The sequence below is a fragment of the Amia ocellicauda genome, chromosome 11 (genome assembly GCF_036373705.1).
Source record: "Amia ocellicauda isolate fAmiCal2 chromosome 11, fAmiCal2.hap1, whole genome shotgun sequence".
Taxonomy (NCBI): domain Eukaryota; kingdom Metazoa; phylum Chordata; class Actinopteri; order Amiiformes; family Amiidae; genus Amia; species Amia ocellicauda.
Window position 1 is genome coordinate 14596841 of NC_089860.1, and position 23477 is coordinate 14620317.

Here is a 23477-nt window from a genome sequence, read left to right on the forward strand (position 1 = left end):
ACAGGGTTTTCATAAGTACAAACTCTTCTCGATGTGCAACTGCATCCACATTGCTTTTCATTTCCATATCTGTTGGTGTTGTCAAGCCTACCTTTGACCTGTTGCTGGTACTGGGTATAAGGGTCGGGACTCGGGTCCTGGGGCTCTGCTTCCTCTTCCAGGGCAATGCAGTCTGAAATACTGGGGAGAAGTTCATCCAAACAGGGCCTTGTATTCAAGCTCAGGTACTTCAGCTTCCTGTTCTCACAGTTCAGCTGCAAACAAAGCAGAGGAGTAATTGTTAAATTCAGAGAGAATACCAACTTCGATGGTATTTCGTTTATTTTCATATTTGTACTATAACAGCCACTGTGAGTACAGTGTGTGCTAATTCGTGCAACCAAAACTGAAGTAGCAGTTTGCTCACCTTTGTGGCCAAGGCTTCAGCATTTTCTCTGCAGGACTTCTCGATCTCCAGCTGGGTCTGCAATACGCTTACTTCTTCGATAACCATTTGGGAAACTAAAAAAAACACAGAAACTTATAAATATTCAGTTTGTAGCTTGGGGTTAAAAAGAAGAATGGCTAGGTCTAGGTTAGTTTGCCAGTTTAGTCTTATGTCATGTTTAGGGTTGCATTTCAACTTGGTTAACCACATGAGCAATGAGTGCTAGTTGAGCTATTTTTAATTTGTACATATTTAACATTAAATATACACAATGGAGAGACATTAAAACTGGAATTGCTCCAAAAACAAATCTGCAGACTTTCTTAAATTTGGGACTGTGGGAGATGGCAAAAGACCAAAGGTTAATTACAACAGAGATGCCAATCACGTTTCTCAAGCTCAGACTGACTGAGAACACATCTTTCCATCTATACATCTCTTTCTTCAAAATTGGTTGAGAAAGTAAACAAAAAGTTAAATAAAACAAATAAGTCATATAAATGTTTTTATGTTGGCATAAGGTCCACTTTTTGAAGAGGAAAGCAAAATGTCTATTTGATTTCTATTTCTGCTATCACTATAAAGCTTCCTTTGATGAGCATGTAGCTCCACATAGATGTTGCAAATACTTCCCCCATACATTGCAACTCCAATCAACTGATATTCTGTTCGAATCAAACACCCTGAGGGGATGAGTCATTTAACATTCTTAAATTAATTCATATTATCATCAGCATTATTATTATTATTATTATTATTATAAACCGCATAGCACCAGCTGTTTTAGTCATGCTCCGGAATGTACGTAGGAGAAAAAGTGATTCTGAGGAAGCTTTGCTTTTTAAATCCTATTTGTTGACCAGATGGAGTTAGCTGTCTGCAGTGTTTGTTCCTGTGCCCAGACTGCCTGGCTGTCCCATCTCCTTAAGTGAGTCAGACAGCAGGAGATATAATCCCAGAGTGCAGCCTGCACTGCTGCCACATCAAAGTTTCCTGCCAATCCCATCAGGAAACAAACTGGATCTTCTTGAGTGTCTGTGGTCACAGTCAAAGATGACAGAATCCGATCAATAAATGGCAGGAGTGATACTGAAATCAAATAAAACAGCCAAATTAGATGTATTTGGGTTTTTGTTTGATTGCTTGTATCTAAAGACGAGGATGAAGTGTCATTTTTTTTTCGGTGCTCATTTAGCTTGCTGTATCTGAATTATGGAGGCATGCAATCCAGCAGGTGCTGAAAGACAGTGATAGTTAATTAAGAAGTCTCCTCCTCTGCCTGGCCTCTTGTGCCGTTATCAGATGCTTCAAATTGACACAGCGTGTTATAAGCAAGAGGCTGAATCAGTTAAGGTATATTGCAACTGCAATGCAATACATTTGATCTGCATGGCCTCCGGTTACAACTGTGAAAGTCATGGATCACTAACTCAGCTCCTCAGAAGAGGCTGGGACAGAAGGAGTGGAACAGAAAACTTCTCAGATCTCAGAGGTTGAATGGCACATGGTATTGTATCCTTGTTTACGGCTCTACTCTAAGTTCCCCCTGAATAATAGTCTCCTTTTCACTATGTGTGGACAGTGTGCTTCAGTACTCTGTTGAGTAAAATATGAAGTGTTGTACCTTTTTCCAGACCAAAGCCAGACCACTCTGAACAAAAACTCTTCCGTTATGCTTTAAATCAATCAGACAATGTTTCCTGTGCAATTATGTTTCCCGTTTTAGACACTTTATCATCAAGAAGGAATAGGTCATACATCCTAATGAGACAAATACAATAAAATATAGACTTACGTAACGATTTCCCTTTGTATAACTAGTCAGAAGGATGGCTCTGGCATAGAGATGACTCCTTGAACCGCACAACATCAGCTATAAAGAATATGTGCATGCAGTACCAGCCCAATATATAATCTGGTAACCAATCTAGGTCAATATACCTTGTTTAAAATTTTAAAGAATGTGTCCCATTGTGTTACAATTTCCCCTGGTGCCATTCTCTTGCACTCTTGTGTTACGCGTTGGTGACGAAGTGACTGCAATGTCATTTTAACAGCCTGGTGTGTAGATCATGTAACAAAGCAAGACACTCTGCATCTGCTTAATGCTATTGTTCCTTGTTGCTGAAGCACAACAAGGATACATGAATTCCCTCATGTCTTGTGTGGACTTATTTGGGGTAGGAATTTGAAGAACAAATAGATCTCAGTCTATTGCTGATGTCACTGCTTCTTAAGGGAGTGCAGTCCATTGTTTCCCTGACTCAACATTAAGGGTAGGTGTTGGAGAAGGAGTTTTCTATTCTGAGCACTAGCTGCTGACCTACATATAATTAGCATTGCACTCATCCTGCTGCAATTCTGACATTTCATTAGGGACAGGATAAATGAGGCATTTAGGTTTACCTTTGAGGTTTCCATTGATTAATTATGTTGTAATTGCAATGTGAAATGACCTTTTCATTTGTTTTTTTGTCTGCTATGAATGTAAAAAAGAAAACGACAAAACTTGAATCTTGACCTATCAAATGAATTCAACCCACACCATCTGTAAGATGCAATTGTAAGCAGATATCTCATTACAAAAACACAACAGAACACCCTCACACCTTATTCTGGAAATAAAAGCAAATCAGCATTGAAGGAAAGATCAGCTTTGACCTGCTCGAAGAAGAAGAATCTAAAAGAAAAACCTTACTGAGCTACTGCCACATTTCAATTTAAATATTCTTCTGGTTTGGAAAGTTTAATACAACACTGCTTATTCCCCCTGCAATTCAGGCTTTGAGGGTGAACAAAAAAGGTTTTGTTTGAAGAAATGCCAGACAGAGTTTGATATCAACCCTAGAATAAAATGCAGACTTGCTTAGGGCTGATAAGAATAAGGGCAATGAAAAGGACAAGGCATAATGCAGGGTTTATTTGCAATGCGAAACAGTGGAGTAGGCTGGAGCGCCACAAAAGCCAAGTCGGCACTTTTATAAACCAATCAACTTCTTCAGTTTCAGGCATTAGGGGCTGTCTTCACCAGAGAGATCAGACATTGTCATCTATGTAGTGTTAACAATGGGCTGTTTCAATGAAAGTTTGCAAAATGAAATGTATTTGTTACTTAATACAGACAGCTGCTGTTTCAGTTTCAAAGGTTTCAGTTTCATTGGAACCACAGGCAGCGGGAAGTACAAATGTTTTTCTACTGCTTTTTAGTATTAATCTGCTGTTAGACTCACATGCTGTGTATGAAGTCAAGCCCTTCACATTCAAAACAAAAGAGAGGCAGGAGAATATTATGAACTAATAATAAAGGTGAAATTGTATTCTTAAAAAGGAAATAATAAGCACATTGTGCTGAAATAAGGTTTATTAGGATATATGCTTCCCTTCGCAGCAATACAAATGATGTCTGACAGGTTTGCGGTCCATAAACCCACAGACACCTCTTCACACCCTGTCAATTATTACCAGTGAAAGCAGTCTTTTCTTTCAGCAACTTCAGCTGAGCCCAGCTGCTATAAAACTAGAAGTGACATTTCCCCATAAGACTGTCTGCCTTCATCATTTACTGCTCATAAAAAGGACTTCCTTAAGTAGCCCTATCACTGCCCATTAAACAGATACAAAGATAAAACAAAATTATATGAAAACCCACATGTACATTACATAGCCTATGTATGTATGTATCATGGTAAGCATGTATTTATTTAATTACATATTTGTGATTTCACATACACTTTTTGACATGTGTTATTGTGCAAGTCCGAAGTTTATGAGGCCACAACTAATACACATGGAAAAGGTGGCTACAATATTCCATTAATAATGTAGCATTAAAATTATGACAACACTGAAACATAACCTCAAAGAGAGGTTTCAATCACATGTATTGATTAATTGATTGCTTGGTTGGTTGACAGATTGATTGGCACATACATTAATACAATGTTTTAGCCTTCTTTATGCTTTACAATGTAGTCCAAAAAAAAATCTTATCAGACCTATTTACAGATAACTGTTTTTTTTTTTTTTTAACATGCAAACAATGTTCTCTGTTTAAGTGCCTCATACAAATAGAATGCGCTCCAAACAAGAGTGAATGTGGGTTATTATTTGGATGCCCTCCACTCTGGGTCTAAAATCAGATATCAAAGCTTGTGTCTTATCAGAGTTCACATCACACAAATTGTGGGCCTTTAAGGTATGTCTGCTGGAGACAGGCCCTTCTGTTTTCAACTCAGTGTCAATTAAAGGTAAAAATAAAGAGTTCAAAATTCATAGACATCTTTTAAGCCAGAAGCATGAAAGAAAGGGTACATTTGAATTGTAATCGACACAAATGATTTATATATGTATTATGCAGCAGTAATTAAAAATGTGAAAGATTTTTTTTTCCATTTTATAACAGTCATTGAATTATTCATGAAGACACATCTAAAAGAGCATCCCTCCAGGGATGTCTTTTACTAGAAGCAGTCTTTCCTGAAATTTATCGTTTGGCTGTTCTGACACTGAAATATTGATCTGAGTGCTTTGGGAAGAGGTGCATGTCCCAAAGTTCCTTGCTCTGTTGTTGCCTTCCACTGGGAAGTCCCAGATAAGCAGAGGGAAGACATCAAGAGAAAAGACCCCAAATTAGTATCGAAAACAAAAAGTGGTCTCTGCCTGAGTCTCTGCTGGAATACATTTTCATTCTTAAAAACTTTTCTAAGCTTCTTGTGTTGATGATATACTGAAATTGGTAAAACCATGCATATTTGTTTACTTTACTGTTTACTTGTTTACACTGCTTTGTCTTGAGGTTGCTGGAATTGTATTGTTGAGTATCTGGAAAGCAAACCGTATAATGAAATACTCGTTTTGATTCAGTAACCTTTTATATTTTGTAATGATGATTGAACTTAAGCCACAATTCAGGTGAAAAACAAAAAGACATTCTGTTGGTAGTTGTATACTCACTTTTTAGGTATAGTGGAACTATTTGCTGGACCTTCGACCTTTACATTAAATTCCAACCCATGATGCAACAGTTACAACTGGTTTACTTAGAATATGAAGAATTATTTATTGCTTTGACACTTTAATTTGTCTAGCAATTAAAATCCCTACAGAAAGCTCTGATTGCTCATTTGTTGGTCTGACAGTTAACTATGGGCCACAGACCAGTCACTTTATCTCAAATGTACCCTTTATGAAATGAGGGCTGTTATACAGACAATTAAAATTTAACATGGTTCACCTTATCATGTTATATAATGCATTTTATTATCCTGTCTTCCAACCCATACACTTGCACTACTGCTATGAAAGGCCTGGTAGTCTATTGAAAGTTCATCATTATGAAATCCACCGTTCAATTATTTATCACTTAGTCCAACAATGAAAGAGTTGATATTGACAAAACGCTATTTGAGTGCCTGATATTTGAGTACTCCTGTTGCTAGAACGAAGGTATAGATTACTATAGGATATACATCTTTGAAACAACAAGTCCATCCTCAGCAGAACTAAAAAAATGTGCTTCTCGATTAAACTTGCCACTAAAAGGCTAGTTTATCGTTGAGACATACAGCTACCAATGAAAATGGTCTGCGAAATATACAAAGAATGTCGGCCAAATTATTCTGCAGACCTGTCAACTCGTAGGATAAACACTGACCACCGTTTTCTAATATAAATATTCAATTAATCATTCAATATTAAATAGGCTGAACAAGCTACTGGCAAATATATATACACCCAGTGGGTTTAGGGCATCCAGGCAGAGATGGCTTTGTTCCAGCAATTACAGATATGGAAGGAAATGTTTGCTCCCTCGCTGTGTTGCGCTCCTGTGTAATTGGGCCCTAGGTTTATCTCTATGCACTTCATCATTTTGTCAGAATGCTGAAGTCAGCACCTAAAATGAACCGCTGATGCAACATTTTGAATTGTTGAACCTCCAGCCCATCCATGTTTTCACTCAGGACAGAACCCAGGGCTCTAATGATGAAACATCTGGTGGGAGAAATGTAATCTTGTTTGTAACAATGTCTGCTTTAATGAAAATAGGCTTGATTGTTTGGTTGGTTGGTTGTCTTTCTGCTATCTGAAGAAGAGAATGTTGCTTTTTGCTTTTGTCTTGACAGCATTATTAAATAAGGGCTTCAACATAACCTAATACTTCTCCTTTATAAAGAAATTAGTTGAGTGTATGTCTCCATGTCTAGTTAAAAAAAACAATATTCCTCATGGAAATGGGAGATGTCTGTCGTAGTCTGGTACTTGTAGATGTTAATTATAAATTATGTAAGAGACAGTATTATTGTGACTCTGGGTTGTCATATAAAAATGTGATGTATCTAGCAATCAATATAAATAAATATAAGAACAGTTGGGTTTTTTAGAGCAGAGAATTGGACAGATTTATTATAGAAGAAGTCAGCTTTCACATGTCCTGTTTAATATGGAATACATCTGTGAAACTTAAAAACAAGAGAAGGAGGGATGGATGGGATGGATAAGATGAGAATTTAGAATCATTAAAGATATTTCAACTTTAAAGCCTTTTAAAACACACAAACCAGATCCACAGCAAAAAACATGAAAATGAATTGCAAATATATTCTGGACAGTGTTCAACAAAGCTGGGAAACTGATGTGGTTTACTTCAGATCCTTGAAGGAAAACCAAGATGGAGTTTGTACATCAAAAACCTACTTGCAACCAAACATGTAAGACAGGCCAAATAGCTTCCTCTGGCGTCTGGTGCACATATGTTGCCAGAAATACATGTAACAAAAACACATCTTTGAGTGAATGCAATGTACAAGTCCTGTCTTCAAACCACATTGCCAGTTAAGTGTAAGATATTAAAATATGAATGCATGGATTATAACTATTTCTTAATACATAATACATCCTAGTATCTTGACAATGTTCATACTATACCTCAAAACGAACTATTTTCCTTCATCATTAAATTTCTACTTACAGAACTTCATCTGAATTTTTAATTTGAATATTTCAGAGCAGGTATAAGAACAAACCCCATGTTTTTGACCCTAGGATACGCATCATATCTGGTCAAGGAGGATTAGATTGTAGCTGTGCAAAGTGCTAGTGAAAAACAAAAATGGTGAATACAAACTAAGATGGTGAAGGCAAACAGCAACCTGTTGAACTGTAAACACTGAATAAATTACACTGTTTTGGACCTGGGACTAATAGTATGAGTGATTGTATCCCATACAGTGAACAGCATGTGTCTGTGTCAAGCAAATATTTCACCAACTCAGCATCAAGGAGAGCCTGCCACAACCATGAATAATTTAAATGTAACACAATCCGGGAAAGGTATATTTGGGCCTAAATCCAGAACCCTGCATCCTTCTTCTCACACACAAAAATGACACATCAAACATAATATGTAAAGCCACGGGATGGAGATTCATTGGATTCACCTGGGAACATAAAAAAAACAATGTCATGTTGACAGGAACAGGTTGGTCCAGAGACATAGTCCTGCCTAGAGTGGACTATGTGGCTTTTTAATCTAAGATATGCATTTTCTTACCAACACCAATATTTACGTTATTCATTGACCATTTTCAGTTTAAGTATTTCCTTTATGTTGTTAAAAGAATCCTACTTTAAGGGAATTCTTAAGTGAAATAGAACAACATTCATGCTTTTTGTTAACATTTAGATCTGCACCATTCAATGATACACCATTGATAATTTCTACACTGAAATAGAAAATCTTGACTGAAATGCTGATTGGGCACACAATATGTGACTCAAAAAGAGGCTTGTAGCACCCAGAACAAAAATGATCCCCTAGCCCTGTTGGAGGAATCTTGTTTCTTCTCGATTTGCCAACCGAATGAGTAGCTCCAGGTTTGTGCTCAGGGGGCTGTCTTGTGCTGCGATTCTAGGTCAGTAAGTACTTCATGTTCAACATGGCATGAACTGCAAACCTCACAAAGGAAAAATATGGATTCAATAAAGGCATGGAAATGGGCTTCCTGCAACTGACAAGAGCCAAATTCAGCTTGTAAATAGAATAACTACACTGCATATAGCTCTGCTTGAGTCTAAAATCACAATTAAAAAACGCATCATTACTCTTATTTAAAATGCAAATATGAAGAGGTAGATTGCTGACTTTTTTATATATCTCAGCTCAAATAGTCTGAAAAGCATGTCTGCTACTGGTAGAGTCCTTCCCAAGAAACCTGTCAAATGCTGTTAGTGGTGAGTCCTCGAGTTCCCTGTTGTATTTAATTTACCATAACTTCAAGTTTCCTTACACGCAATTATGCATCAAATATTTAGGCCTCCTAAAACATTGCCCTGGAAATTAACAACAGGTTTTATTAAATATACATCATAGACTTCATAAGGAATTTGAACCGAATCCACTAGGCTCCAGTGGTGAGCAAAGCTCCTTTTACAGGAGAAAAGGGACAGATTAAGACATCAACTTTGAAAATGAGAACTTGACTGACGTTGTGACACATTCATACTGAAGTACAAGCCTGCATGGGCATTAAGGGAATTGAAACATAGCCTGGACTCCCAAGGTTGCCTAGGGATGGACACAGCTGCTATACAATTTACACACCAGTCACTGAATCTGCGGTTCTCAAATACTCTTTGAGTTCTTGTAAAGCTCTGTTGTTTTAGAAATACCTCCACAAAAAACTTCAGGAATACAAAGAGTAGTATTGTCTTATACGACAGCAGCCTTCTTTGTTGACTATAAATTGGTCAGAAGTGGCCAATATTTCCAGCGACTTGGTCTTCCACCACCAACAATGTATTTGTCAGTGGTGGTGGAGGAGGGAGGCAGAGTGATCCAGTGAGCTTGTTAAACAAATTATTTGTATCCTTTCTTCCCCAAGTCAGACTCATGGGAGAGGAAGAGTCACACTTAGCAGATTTGAGACAGGCATGTATTGATTCATGGGAAAGAGAGAGACACACCATTTGCAAAGGTAATATGGAGCCAATAGTGAAATTATCAATGCCATTTGCTGTATCTAGGTCAGACAACCTATTTGGATCATTCAGCTTTTGGAGGAATGTGTTTCCTGAGGTAAGAGGATAGCTTGATGACTTAACAGTCTACAAGAGCAATAATGGATTCAGTAGCAGTCAAGTCAATAACAATGTATCTTGTTTTACTGTATAGCTATTATGATATAAGTACTGCACCCACCAACATTTAGTTTACTATCAACAACAGTACCCTCTATTCTGTTGGGAACTGTTTAGTTGAACCACAGCACAAATACGAATACACTTTCTGTCTAGGCAAATAACCTTTTTATCACCTGTGACTAGACTCATCAACCACCCAGCTGTAGTAATTCATATTCTGTGTTACTGTTATTCATGTGGAGCTGTTGAGTTAAAAACAATAAGAAACTATAAAAGCATATCTTATCTGATATTACTTAAATATAAGTGCATAATTAAAACCTATGTACAACATGCAATATGCGAAAAGTAAAAATAAAATAAAACGGTTCATCCGTTTGTTTTGTCCCATAATGGTAATGGAATACACTGTTTAGAGGTCTGATGGGCAATGCTCTCTCCCTCAATCTCGACATTACAGGCCTACTCTGCATGAAGGAGATCTGTTTTCCCGTTCTGAAATAGAGCACCTCAATTAGCCCTCAGCCTTAACTTTGGAGATAACGCCAGGCTGGTGTAAAAAGCCGTCTTCTACAGTCACTAGAAAGTAATGCGCCCATGAAAAATACAGTAGCAGGTAACAAGCACCCTCCGCGAGCCACAATGGAGCAGTGTAATACAGGAACAGACATTCATTTTCTAACGATGAATAATTTATAATTGGAGATTTTAATAATTCAATAAAATAACATCACAGGGATGAGTAAAGCACTTGCCACTGTCTGCTCTCCCTCCTGAGAGGTTGTACCGGTTTAAAAGACTCAAGGACTGTAGTATAATGGTTTCCATTTTGAGTTGGTGGTAGTTTCTTGTTTTGCAACTGAAGGCACAAAAGGACAGTGACAATTTGTTTTGTAGAACTGTTTGCTACAGAAATTTAATTTATTAAACATGATACCATATACAAACTGCATATTTTTTGCATCTATATATATAGAGAGAGGGACACATAGAAAGAGAAAAAGAATGAGAGAAGGTGGAGAGAAAACTGGCATTTCCTAAATATAAAATATGTCTCAAAGCACATTGTTGTTAGTGGATACTGCTATTAACTGTGACTACTAAAGTGTATATTAATACAGGTCACATTTTCTGGTTAGGAAGCATATAACCCTTTTTTAAACCTTATTGTTTCACTTAAATAATCACATTAGTTTTAAGAGCACATCAGAAGGATATGTAGTCTTGTAACAGCCCACCAGCAGTGTGTGTGAGATGGCATGTTTAACAGACACAGCAGAAAAAAAGGATGACAAAGGAAACGAAATACTCAGCCTTTTTTTCGTGAATACGGAGAACTATAAACATGAAACCAAAAACAGAGTAATTGATTATGAAAGCTAAGAGATAGGCAGACAGACTTTGGGAACCTGTATTATTGTATCACTGCATATTACTCACACTGTACGCCCCCAATGAGAACAAAGCAAAACTGCAGCCGTCTGGTGTGCTTGCATGCTGTTCCACTCTGAAGATTAGTGGTGGCACTTCAGGAGGATTTTAATATGGTGTTCTGGGTGTGACTGGGCTGGATTACATCTACCAGAAATGCACCCTGACCACTGACTCTCTGTAAGGGCCATGTACTGTGTAGCCATGGAAACAGCAAATACCTTTTCAAACATTCCTAGACGGGTCCGTTCAGGGCAGAGACAGTGACAAAGGAGTTGCAGGGAAATCAAAGTAAAGTATGCCCACACAGCTCTCTCCCAGGGTACAGGGCAGCCTCCAGTATTATCACATTTAGCACCTTTCCAGAGTTCTTCAAGGACTGCATAGACGAAAAAATTCCATGCATGTTGATGGCGTTTTATTCAGTGCGTCAATACGCCTTATTAGGCGCTGGAGCTCATTTTAAACAAAGGCTGCTGTTGTAATCAGAGCAGTTTAATTACCAGACACACTAAAATAGGTTACAGAAGTCTCCTTCACAGGCTATATCAACTAATTTAATTTTTACAGTGCACTTTGGTATTGTTGCTTTCCTGCCTTGGGTGAAAGGGCACTGACATCATCACAAAGACACTTGTAATGGTAGAGTTATGGAATAGATCAGAATGAATGAATATAAGCATGTCTCAAGGGCACTGAATCTGTTTTCCTGTCCTTCCTCTTTAACTGACCATTTCCCTAAAGACAGAACTCAAGGAGTCTTCAGCTGTTGACACACGCAAAACCATGTCTTGCCTGGCAAACATGGAAAGGAATGCAAATGTGAAAATGTACTGCATTGTACTTGTAAGCTGCCAAAAATCCTATAAGTGCATTACAAAAGGTTAAAGTTAAATCTCCAAGGTGTCAATTTTCTTTGATTAGTGATCCCACTAATACAGCTCTAATTTCTGATTACTTTGTAAACACATTTAAATGCCAAATGTAAATCATTGTCAGATAACTGAAATAGAAATTTCAAAAAGGCAGTACACTGCTTTGGTAAACCGCAACACTTCTTGAAAGTCACTGAACTAAAAACAAATCTGCTGTACTGTATCAAAACGAAAGCAATGAGCGCCATTTCCATTTTGACACTTGAGAACACACTATGTTAAAAAACATAAGAAGCCTTGAAAACATTCATAAACAAATTTGGAATGTGGGAAGGACAATACCCAATGCCAAATATTTGTGATTGTGAACAAAACAATAAGAGGTTTTGTTTGTGTCTGTTCAGTGTATTCCAATATTGTGATTTATTGCAATTGAGTTGTAGACAGTGTGAATTATTGCAAATTAATAGACACACTCATAGAACACCTTTCTCCTTTCACCAAAGCTAGAAAAGCAAAATCATGCACTCACCTCGTTTGATGTGTTTCAGCTGTCTCTCAGCCTCATCTCTCTCTGCTGTGAGCCTCTTACACTGTAAACAAGAAGATGCACATCAAAGACACATGGAACCAGTACCTGATTAAATAATCGATGCCAGGGCACTGTTCCCTCACATTTAGGAGGGCAACAGCATGTCGCTCGGAGCTCCGAACATTGTCCTTTTCATGCAGGTTTTTTCACATTACAAGACACAGATTAATGTTCTTACAATCCACTGCAAGCTGTGAGATTGAGGCCTACCTGCTCTGTGGCAGCGTCCAATTATCGAGGTCTAAGAGCAGTTCTCATTGATTGGCACAGAAACAATGTGTTTATCCAATTATTGCACTCACAATTTCGCAATTTGAAAGAGTGCAGCAGAAGAATGTAAAATCTTAAATCATTTTTTATACTAATACACTAGTGCTCATAGTTTTAGCCCATAAGACCGTTAATACGTCATGTAAATGTATGACATATTAATTGATCATAGCATTACACTGCAAACTACCCATCTGCTCTAAGTCACCTTTAATTCAATTATTTAAATACAAGCAAATGAAAATAATAACACAGTAGTCATTATTAGGTCAGTGTGCCAGTACTATCTATGGAGATGTTCCTGAATTGACCCAGTTTACTTTGGTGCACAATGTCTTGAGAAATATGTTTAATCTATTCCTGAATACACAAGTTTATGTTAGCCTGAAAGGTTTTCATGGCATTACTGCAATTCTAGGCATTTTGGGACCGAGAAGGACACAAAATGTAATTTAATATCAAATGAAAATATGTGAAAAATGATAGTTGCCATTGGAAACTAAAAATGCCTAGAACAGCATCCCAGAAACTGCATTAAGCTTAGGCATTTTCATTGATACTTCCTAACCATCCTTGGATCATTAAGCCTTGGATTTAGATTGGCTCGTTGAGAACAAATGCTTTTATCTTTCTTTTCAATTACGCAGATACATATTTCTGTTTCTTCTACTCCTCTGTATACTTGGCCTTTTGTTGGAGGGATGTCAGAAGAGATCAAGTATTTGAATTAACAGTCTTCAAGAATCATATGTATTACACAGTGTAACATTTGTTTTCTTGTTGCTAAGAATACAGAATCCTAACAGACCTTTAATCACTTTATTCAATAAAAAAACATAATAAAACATCAGACACATTAAGAATTAGTCCTGCTTAGAAATATTAGCACAAGCAGCATACACAAAATAATTCAGAATTAGAATTTAATCTGAACATTTTGTGCAAGTTGAGCTAAAAGAGATGAATGGGTGGTACTCAGAGAACTGTAATAATGTAAGTGCTATGTTCATGTCAAATTACTTTAGATCTCCCAGATGACCCAATTAAAAATGCATCTATTGAAGACAGATTTGGAAAAGACTATTCTTTCTTAGGTTCTGTTCAACGATTCAGACAAATCAAACATTTCACCACAAACACCGAGTAAATACGGGACACGATTTGAGGAATAAACAATGCAAGTCCATTCCTGCGAGCTCACAAATGTAAAATTAATTTGGAAAGCTTCAAATATTTTGAAAAATGCATTTAGAAATCATTATTAATGCACTGTAAAACATGCATTTTCCAATTATTTTGTTTGATTTCATATTCAGAAGCTAACAACTTAAAGTCTACTATATTTTGTTATTTGGTTGGAACAGGAGGTTCGATAACTAACATATTAATAAAGTTGTGTGATGCATTAATTACCAAAATGTTTAGATAGTTAAATAGTTTAGATTGTCTTAGTATTCTCTACTTTATTCTTAATAATGAATGCTATTGGAATAGTAGCAGGTTGAATGATATTGTTCTGTGTGTGGCATTCATTTGAAAATGGATTTAAAGCAAAGATAATTGACTAGGAAGGAACCGCTTAATGCGTAAAAGATTGCAGGACAAAGTAGGCCATTCCTTGCATCATGCTAAGCTAATCAGACATCCTCCACACAAATTTGAATTTAGAGAAAAGAGAATGAGTTTTTTTTTATTTGAACTAAGAAGGAAATGTAAAACTCCAAGCCCTTGAATTGCTAATATCTAGTGACATTCAAAAGTCTTTCAAAGAAAACTGTCACATTCTACCAGCTGACGCCAATGTATATTTGTACTGTGCCTGAGTTTGAATTTAGTTGGCATTCTGGACTTTCAATATCTCTTACACACAAAAATATAATAGACAAGTGAAATTTATGTTTTTAAAATGGAGGAAAAAAAGACTGACTTTCTAGCACTGCAGCACTCTTAGCAAATATCCTCTACAGAGTTTCTGATAATTTCCACTATTGCACTCTGACATATTTTGCATGGATAATCTTCCCCCCTGTTCAATACATTTGTGGAAAAGGTTTTCTGAAAGTAGGCCTAACCTCACACAGAAGGTGGTGCAGGTGGGAACTGTAAAGTGAAAACGTAAAAACGAAAATGTATGTACGTTAATGTAACTTCTGACCAGTTTCTAGCATTGACAATTGTGTTTGTCTTCAACATTTTGGAACTACATCAATACAGTTTCAAAGATAAATAATTCAGATGATAAGTATAAAAAATAAGAAAGAAAAAATCCAAAGAGGCACAGTAGTGATTTCAGCCTTTCCTCAGTGTTTCATTATGTTCTGCTGTACATTAGTAGCTGCTAGTATTAATACAGCTAGTTGGTTGATACAGACCCTATTTTGTATTCTCTGCATACTAATAACTGAACCCATAGGTTTAATGGCCGAATGGCACAAGGACATACCTTATAGAAGGCGCTGATTAGAGTTATTAGAGTTTCATGATTCCAGATGTTTTTATTTTTTCTGTTCTTTCAAAAATGCCAGTATCCTTTAGTTAACTACTTTTACAATTGGATACATTTATTATATGTACTTTAACTAAATGTACCTTGGTACCTGGAGGATATTAACATGTAATCCTGCTCTTTCAAATAGCCTGTCTAGACTTTAATCTTACAATGCAAGACTTCAAAGAAATCAATTACTTAATGCATCCACAGAAAATCCTCATATTATACCTGCAATTTGCATCTCCTTCCTATGAAGCATGTTTTACTGTGTGTCTACTTGGCATGGTCCAGGGCCAGGGGAGTAAGTGTGTAGGCTATTACAGAGACTCATCCCATAGTGTGTTCATTATTACCATCAAGATAATACTAATAACTTCGCTCCTATACTAATAATAATATGTATTTCCTGCTGTATGGTGGTTCAGATCATATGCCCTATGCATAAGACACACAAAGCCATGGACTACAGTGTTAGAGAGATGGAGAGAGATGTCTTAGGTCATTAAAATATCAAGCTGGTTCTCATATCGTGTCCTAGCAGAGCGTAACATTTCTGTATTTCCTTAAATGACAGCTCTATGTCAATTCAGTTACATCAATACATACTATGTATGCACACCACACACTGCTTTATGTATGTTGTTACATATTTTTTAAATATATATATATAAAAAAAAGCTAGGGGGTTATAACCGAAGCGAAGAAAAAAAAAAAAAAACGTATTACAGTAGTGTTAAATAGCCTAAACCTAAGGACATCGTTTTAAAAAGATGAAATGCACAAAGCTTCTCTTACCTGCTTTTTCACTTTCTGTTCTTCTTTCTCTTCCTCACCTTCGCTTTCTTTCACCGGCGTCGGAGAAGACGGACAAGGCAGCATCGTTCAGGCAAACGCACTCAGTGCCAGGGAGAAAAAGGGCTGAAAGGAATAGAAAGCCGGTGGTTTGAAGAACAAAACCTTTACAGTTTTGTGCGACCAAAAATGTGCATAGCTTTTCTACATACAGATCAACAGAAATGTATCTATCCGATGCCAAATACAGCGGGGGGGGGAAAGCCACCTTTCTGTCTCGTCTGGATGGGAAGAAAAGCGCCTCTACACCCAATGGGCATGCGCCCTGCATCTGCGGTACCCCGCTTGCGCTCAGGGCTTTTCCTCCCTCCTGCTGGCAGTGCTGTTTCAGCCGGATGCAGAGACGAGGCCTTTTCTCAATTTCTCAGCGGAGAGCAGGGCTGCCCTCGCAATGGTGCTTGTCTGCAGCTCCTCCCTTCACTGGCCCTGCTCAGGGATCGAGCACAAATATAGCGCACAATGCCCACCTGAGATGCGTGTGCCACCTGCGTCAAACTCAATTTACCGATTGCTTGTAGATCACATGTATTCTAGTGGTGAAGAAGATTTTGTATTATTATTACGAATTACTATAAAGTGCATTGTTCCTCATTCCAATCTACGGCTCTGGAAAAAATTTAGAGACCACTTAACATTGATTTCTGAACTTGGAGTGGTCTCTTAATTTTTTCCAGAGCTGTAGAAATTGTCATTTATATAGCTATATACACCAATCAGCCATAACATTATGACCACCTGCCTAATATTGTGTAGGTGTAGGTCCCCCTTTTGCCGCCAAAACAGCCCTGACCCATTGAGGCTTGGACTCCACTAGACCTCTGAAGGTGTGCTGTGGTATCTGGCACCAAGACGTTAGCAGCAGATCCTTTACATCCTGTAAGTTGCGAGGTGGGGCCTCCATGGATCGGACTTGTCTGTCCAGCACATCCCACAGATGCTCGATTGGATTGAGATCTGGGGAATTTGGAGGCCAAGTCAACACCTTGAACTCATGATTCATCAGACCAGGCCACCTTCTTCCATTGCTCCGTGGTCCAGTTCTGATGCTCACGTGCCCATTGTAGGCGCTTTCGGCAGTAGACAGGGGTCAGCATGGGCACCCTGACTGGTCTGCGGCTACGCAGCCCCATACGCAACAAACTGCGATGCACTGTGTGTTCTGACACCTTTCTATCAGAACCAGCGTTAACTTTTTCAGCAATTTGAGCTACAGTAGCTCGTCTGTTGGGTCGGACCACACGGGCCAGCCTTCACTCCCCACGTGCATCAATGAGCCTTGGCCGCCCATGACCCTGTCGCCGGTTCACCGCTTTTCCTTCCTTGGAGCACTTTTGATAGGTACTGACCACTGCAGACCGGGAACACCCCACAAGAGCTGCAGTTTTGGAGATGCTCTGACCCAGTCGTCTAGCCATCACAATTTGGACCTTGTCAAAGTCACTCAGATCCTTACGCTTGCCCATTTTTCCTGCTTCTAACACATCAACTTTGAGGACAAAATGTTCACTTGCTGCCTAATATATCCCACCCACTGACAGGTGCCATGATAACGAGATTATCAGTGTTATTCACTTCACCTGTCAGTGGTCATAATGTTATGGCTGATCAGTGTATCTCAAAATGTTGAAACATCTTGGCAGAGCACTTCCAGCAGTGGTTCTATAAAGCTGATGATGATGATGCTGATGATGATAGTCATGTCATCCTGTATAGCATGATGTTCCTCAAGACTATAGTGAAAGATTAGCAGATTGCGACTGTACTGCTGGTGAACTTTCTTTCTTAACTTTGGTGTGTGTGCTATAGTATCAGACGTGTGCAGCAGGAACAGCACCCCACGACGGGAGAGTCTAAAACACTTAATGTGCTTCAAACAAAGTTGTATATGTTTACATCTGGGCACTTCCTAATGCTTCCAACTTTTATTACTATTATTAATGTACTATATAATATACAGACAGGTGACAATGATGAGTATGACAATGATCATATGCTATGGCCTTCGCAGTCACCAGATCTCAACCCAATTGAACACCTATGGGAGATTGTGGCTCTCCACCACCATCATCAAAACCCCAAATGAGGGAATATCTTTTGGAAGAATGGTGTTCATCCCTCCTGTAGAGTCCAGAGACTCGTAGAATCTGTGCCAAGAGCATTGAAGCTGTTCTGGCGGCTCGTGGTGCCCAGCACCTTACTGAGACACTTTGTTGTTTTTTCCTTTAATTTATCACCGTCTGTGTGTAGCTTATTTATGTATATATTAACAGTTTGCTGTTGCCTGTTTTAATCTAACCAACTCATGAGGACCAGAGGTCTGGTCTGTAATTATATATGGGAATCATATATGATACAAGTAAATAGTTTAAAGATAAAACACTCTCAATATCACTCAACACTGAAAATTGTGAAACTATGTTGGATTTCAGTCTGGTTTCAATGTTTTCCATTCATTATTACATAACAGTATATTAAATATGGAACAGATTGATCAATAGTGTTTAATCTTCATTGCAAATTAAATGACAAAGTTACAGTGGGTTGATGTTTGTTTGCTAGGGGGTTGGGTTAATTAATAAATGTAGGTATTAATTATGTGGCCTTTTCACTTTTCTATTCTTAGACGTCTATCCCATCTGGAATTGCCGTTGTTCCAAAGGGATTGGTAAGTAGATTTGTAAATGTAAACTCTGTTATATAAAGGCTACATAAATATTCTGGTATCTAGTTCTACTTTGGTTGATCCAGAAATATGTCTACCTCTACCATTTCCTCTATTAAATACCTACTTATTTTGTAATAACAGATTCAATTTTGGCCATACTTTTGGTTTTACCTTTAAGCTTATAAAAAGTTCTCATTTTTAGCTTTAATTTGAAACAAGTCCTGGGGGTGGGTTAGGAAATGCATTTCAATGCAGTTAGAGTCTGTGTTGCCAAATTAAGTGATCTTAAATGGTTTCTTTGATAACCATACAAATTGTACATAAACAAATACAAAGAAAACTAAATTAGTTATAAACTTAATATCAGCATCATTTCATAGGTCATTAGAGGTCTTTTATTTTATGTCTGCAGATATTCTGGAATTGAAAAAGGCAGTTAACATCAATGGTAAATATTTATCTTCATGTATGATTAAGTTATTTGTTCAAGCATGGACAATACTACTTGTGATATTAGTTATTAGATATTAGACAAACAAACTAAAAACTAAAAACCTTTCCAGTAATAATCTGACAGATTCTTCTGGCTGTGTGCGCTAAAAAGTAAACACTCATAAACTCATTGGTTTATTTTTCCTTACACCGTGTTTCACATGAGGGCTGTTATTTGGCTTTAGAGATCCAACATAACACAGATTAATCTACTTATTATGTGTAATTATTATTATTATTATTATTATTATTATTATTATTATTATTATTATTGTGACTGGGGGAAGTTTATTTTGTAATTAATACTCTTTCCTGTAGTATGAGATGCAAGCTCTACATAAATGTATTTTGTAATTCATGCAGCAAAGTTAATTTGTTTACCAAAACAGGTACTGTAAAGATGGATAAAAGGGTATTAATGAAATGTTTTAATGCAGTTTTCTATCTTTGATTCTTAGTTCTGTTTCCAGGATTATTTCTGGATTAAGTTTTGATAGTTACATTTTGCTTTTATACATGACCCTGTTTTTTTCTTTCACTGTTATGATCAGCTGCCGGAGGACAGAACCATTTTGCATTGTGCCCATTACATTAAATCGGCAATGTGGTTTTTTTTTTTAGCTTTTTGGAGGCTGCTACCCGTCCCCATTTGGGGAGAGGGAACTGTTTCTCTCACTTTATTCAACACTGGAATACACACTATATACATTTCATTTACATGCAACATTATACATTACTTATCACACACACGCACTTTCAATAGTTTCTTCCTTTCAAGTAAGTAAAACAACCTATGGAGTTATTTAGCCACAATCTCTATGTTATGAAAAATTATATTGTGTGTCTGCTGTTGTGTCTCCCTTTTGTCACTAAACCTGCCTACACCAACACACATTGCCTATCAAATAGCTGAGTTTGGTATTGATAGCTTACAGGTATATTGTTCTTTATATCTGCATATATTTGTTTATTTGCTGCCATACAATAAAGTGATGAGGGACCATGACTATGAGCTCTGGCTCTAATATAGGTATGATGATACTTGTCCAACCTGAAGAATTTGAAATGATCAGTTCCAGCCTTCTCTATAGATAACAAGGTGTTTGTAACATCTATTCCCAAATGCAGTCCATTATGTTAGGGGTTTCATATGATTCAAACACATTTTGTGCACATTTAATAATTACCGCACAAAATTCACAAAATGTGCCACATAGAGAAAGTTGTAAACATTTCAAATGAATTTCTTTTCAAAATATTCCAACAACAATAATGTTATAATTATATTTTTTATTGAACAGCTTTAAACAGTATTGTAACTTGTAAAGATGCAAATAAAATAAAAACATTGTGAATAATAATGTGACAGGACGCTGGCTTCACGGCTGACGGGAATGAGTTCCCCGGCCATCATGAAGTCATCACCAGCTGTGCTTCAGCTATTGAACTGATCCTCTCTCCCTCTTCCAGGAGCCGTTTGGACTCCAAAGAGACTGTCCTAACCCTGCTCTTGAATAAAAATAAAAATGGGATCGACTGAATAGATATGGAGCTCCTGCAGTTGTGAGGCCAGCTGGACGTACTGCCAAATCCTCAAATTAATCGGGGCACATTACCTCCTCGTTTGAAACTAACCACCCCAGTCACGCCTTGTTCAGGATTTCTCTGAAAACTATTATAAAGATGCTTAGGTTTGTGTGCGATTTGTGAAAGCACATGGTAACATTTTTCACACGCAGTCTTATTTTCAGTGAAAGTTATGGAAGGGATTGTTAGTGTGCATTATTAACCAAAAAATACATTTGAAAGCATGTGAGGAGAGCTGATGTTGATCTCAATGTCTCTCTCTCTCTCTCTGTGAGTGACTGTGTCTCTTTTGGTGTGACTGTCTCTCTCTCTGTGTGACTGTCTCTTTTCCCCAGCGCTGGCACTAGAACCAATCGGCCACAAATTCAAAGTCCTTGAAGAGCTCTTGCTCCTCTTCAGTCAGGGCCCTGCGCTTGTGGGGCAGAGTGAACACGGGGGCCGCGGAGCTGCACAGGGCCTCGCGCTCGCTGATTGTGGGGATGAAGGGAGGCGTCACTCTCTTGTCAAGCAGCGCTGGCCAATCCACACTCTGAAACGAGAGAGAAGAAAAGAAGGATAAGGGGGTGCCGCCTTCATGGGACAGAGCCCTAAAACGGTTGTGTGCGCCACGTACCCTGAAGAAGGGGTGGGCCTTGACGTCCTCCACTCCGCGCTCCCCGGTGCCCAGCCGCCACTCTGGGTCTTTCTCCAACAGCTGCAGATGATTCAATATAAGAAGGAGAGGCACGTTATTCACCAACAATGGACTTAGAGCTGAAACGTGATGCTGGAGAGGAATCCCGTCACATTTCAATAACAGTGACATGCGTTCATTATGGTTGGGAAGTGGGATACCGAGGCACAATCTAGAGGAAAAAACATGGCACACGAACCCCTGTGATGATGGAGGTGGCTTCTGTGGAGAGGTGGCTGGGGAACTGCACTGGGTCTCTGATGATGCTCTCGAACATGGCGTCCTCATCATTGCCAGTGAAGGGACGCTACGGGCACAAGGAGAAAGACAGGAGAGCGCATTGAAGGGTGACTCCAGACCGAGCCTTTGAATTATTCACAATCTGAGCCCAGGACTGCAAAAGCCACACGGACACCAATAGTGTAAACTGCGCAACCAAATTCACACCTGAGACATGACTTATTAAAGAAGATCAATAATAGAATAGGAAGTGAAATTCATCTGCGCAGAAACCGCAATCCTCCCGAGAACCAAACCTGGTGGACAAAGTGGCAATGCAGGCGTGTGCTTTCGGTTCTGTGTGCACGAGAGAACTGTATGAGATTAAACACCGGCTTGTGTTTCAGCTTTTAGAGTTATTAGTTTACATTTTCCTTTAGATGGGCATTTGCAAAATCAACAGGTTTAATGAAGTTGTGTTAGAATACCCACCTTGCCGATGAGCATTTCATATAGCAGCACCCCCAGTGCCCACCAGTCCACAGCTCTGGTGTAGGTCTCCTCTGTAAGGGCTTCGGGGGCAAGGAAGTCGGGTGTCCCAATGAATGTGCCGGTGAGATCACTGGCACCCATGCCTGGCAAGAACAATGATGAGGAGTCGAGAACAACACACTGGAGTAAAAATGGAAATTATACATAGTGCTAAATGAGGAAATCAACACTATTGTCTTCGTAATTTACCTTCTTTGCATATCCCAAAATCAGCAATTTTAATGAAGCCGTCTCTGTCCAGCAACAGGTTGTCCAGCTTCAGGTCCCTACAATAAAAATACAGTATAATCACATGGTAGCAGAATAGAGAGAGGACATGCCCGGAACACGAGCACTGTTTCACTGTCAGCCATTAAAGGAAACACACACGTCTCACACTGTGTGCATTCAGGTTCATGTCTGCATTGATATTAGGACGTGGCTTCTCTTATGAGTCACAATCAATCATTTACAACATCTATCAGAAATTAAATGAAATGGGAGAATAGTTGTGGTGGGGTTTGTCTTTTCTGTATGTTGTAAAAAGTGCTGATGTGTGAGACCTTACCTGTGAGCTATCTTGTGGCTGTGTAGATGCTCCAGACCCAACACCACACAGGCAGCAGTAAATCTGTTCAAGAAAAGAGACCAACAACAAGAAAGCTCAGATAAAATATAATTTGCAATCAATTCTGATTATATAGGTACACAGTTGAACATCATTACTGTTGGCAGAGCGAGCTTCTCTACCGAGACGCCATGCAGCTCAGTGTTTCACTCACACGGCCCGGGGCTCAGGAAACGCGCCCGCGTCTGGATCCATCTTCAGGTCTCCCCCAACCACATACTCCATTTTGAGGCACACGTGCCCGCTGGTCTGAAAGGCACCAAAGTAGTTCACCAGGAACGGGTGCTGCTCACTGTTTAACGTCTCAAAGACGCGCCTTTCACACATGAGACTGGGAGAGACAAAAGACAGACAGCAGCTGAAAATACATTTATCAACAGCTTGGGTGAAGAAGTCCACAGAGGCAACAAAATGGCAGCTTTTCTGCAGAGTAAGACAGTTAAAAAAGTCAATGAAGACCTTGCTAATGTGGTCCCTTGGTCTAAAGCATTAAAACCATGATGAGTTTTATTTATCTTTGCTCTGCTGAGAAACCCAGAAGCTTCACTAGAGCCAAAAGAAAGCCATACCTGTCAAAATCTTCACTGCCGAGATAGTCTGCCTTCT

At 38.5% G+C, this 23477-nt stretch overlaps 1 protein-coding gene across 2 annotated transcripts in view; it reads right to left on the reverse strand.

The window, feature by feature from the left end:
- Window positions 1–16455, reverse strand: part of shtn3 (shootin 3) — a 31031-nt gene extending 14576 nt beyond the window's left edge. For both annotated transcript variants that reach the window (XM_066716634.1, XM_066716633.1), the window contains exons 1-4: window positions 16020–16455; window positions 12404–12464; window positions 407–501; window positions 92–254 (exon numbers count right to left, since the gene is read on the reverse strand). In XM_066716634.1, the coding sequence (XP_066572731.1) occupies window positions 92–254; window positions 407–501; window positions 12404–12464; window positions 16020–16103 (403 nt within the window). In that variant the 5' untranslated portion in view covers window positions 16104–16455. The remainder of the gene's footprint in view (window positions 1–91; window positions 255–406; window positions 502–12403; window positions 12465–16019) is intronic.
- Between the last annotated feature and the right edge of the window lie 7022 nt (window positions 16456–23477).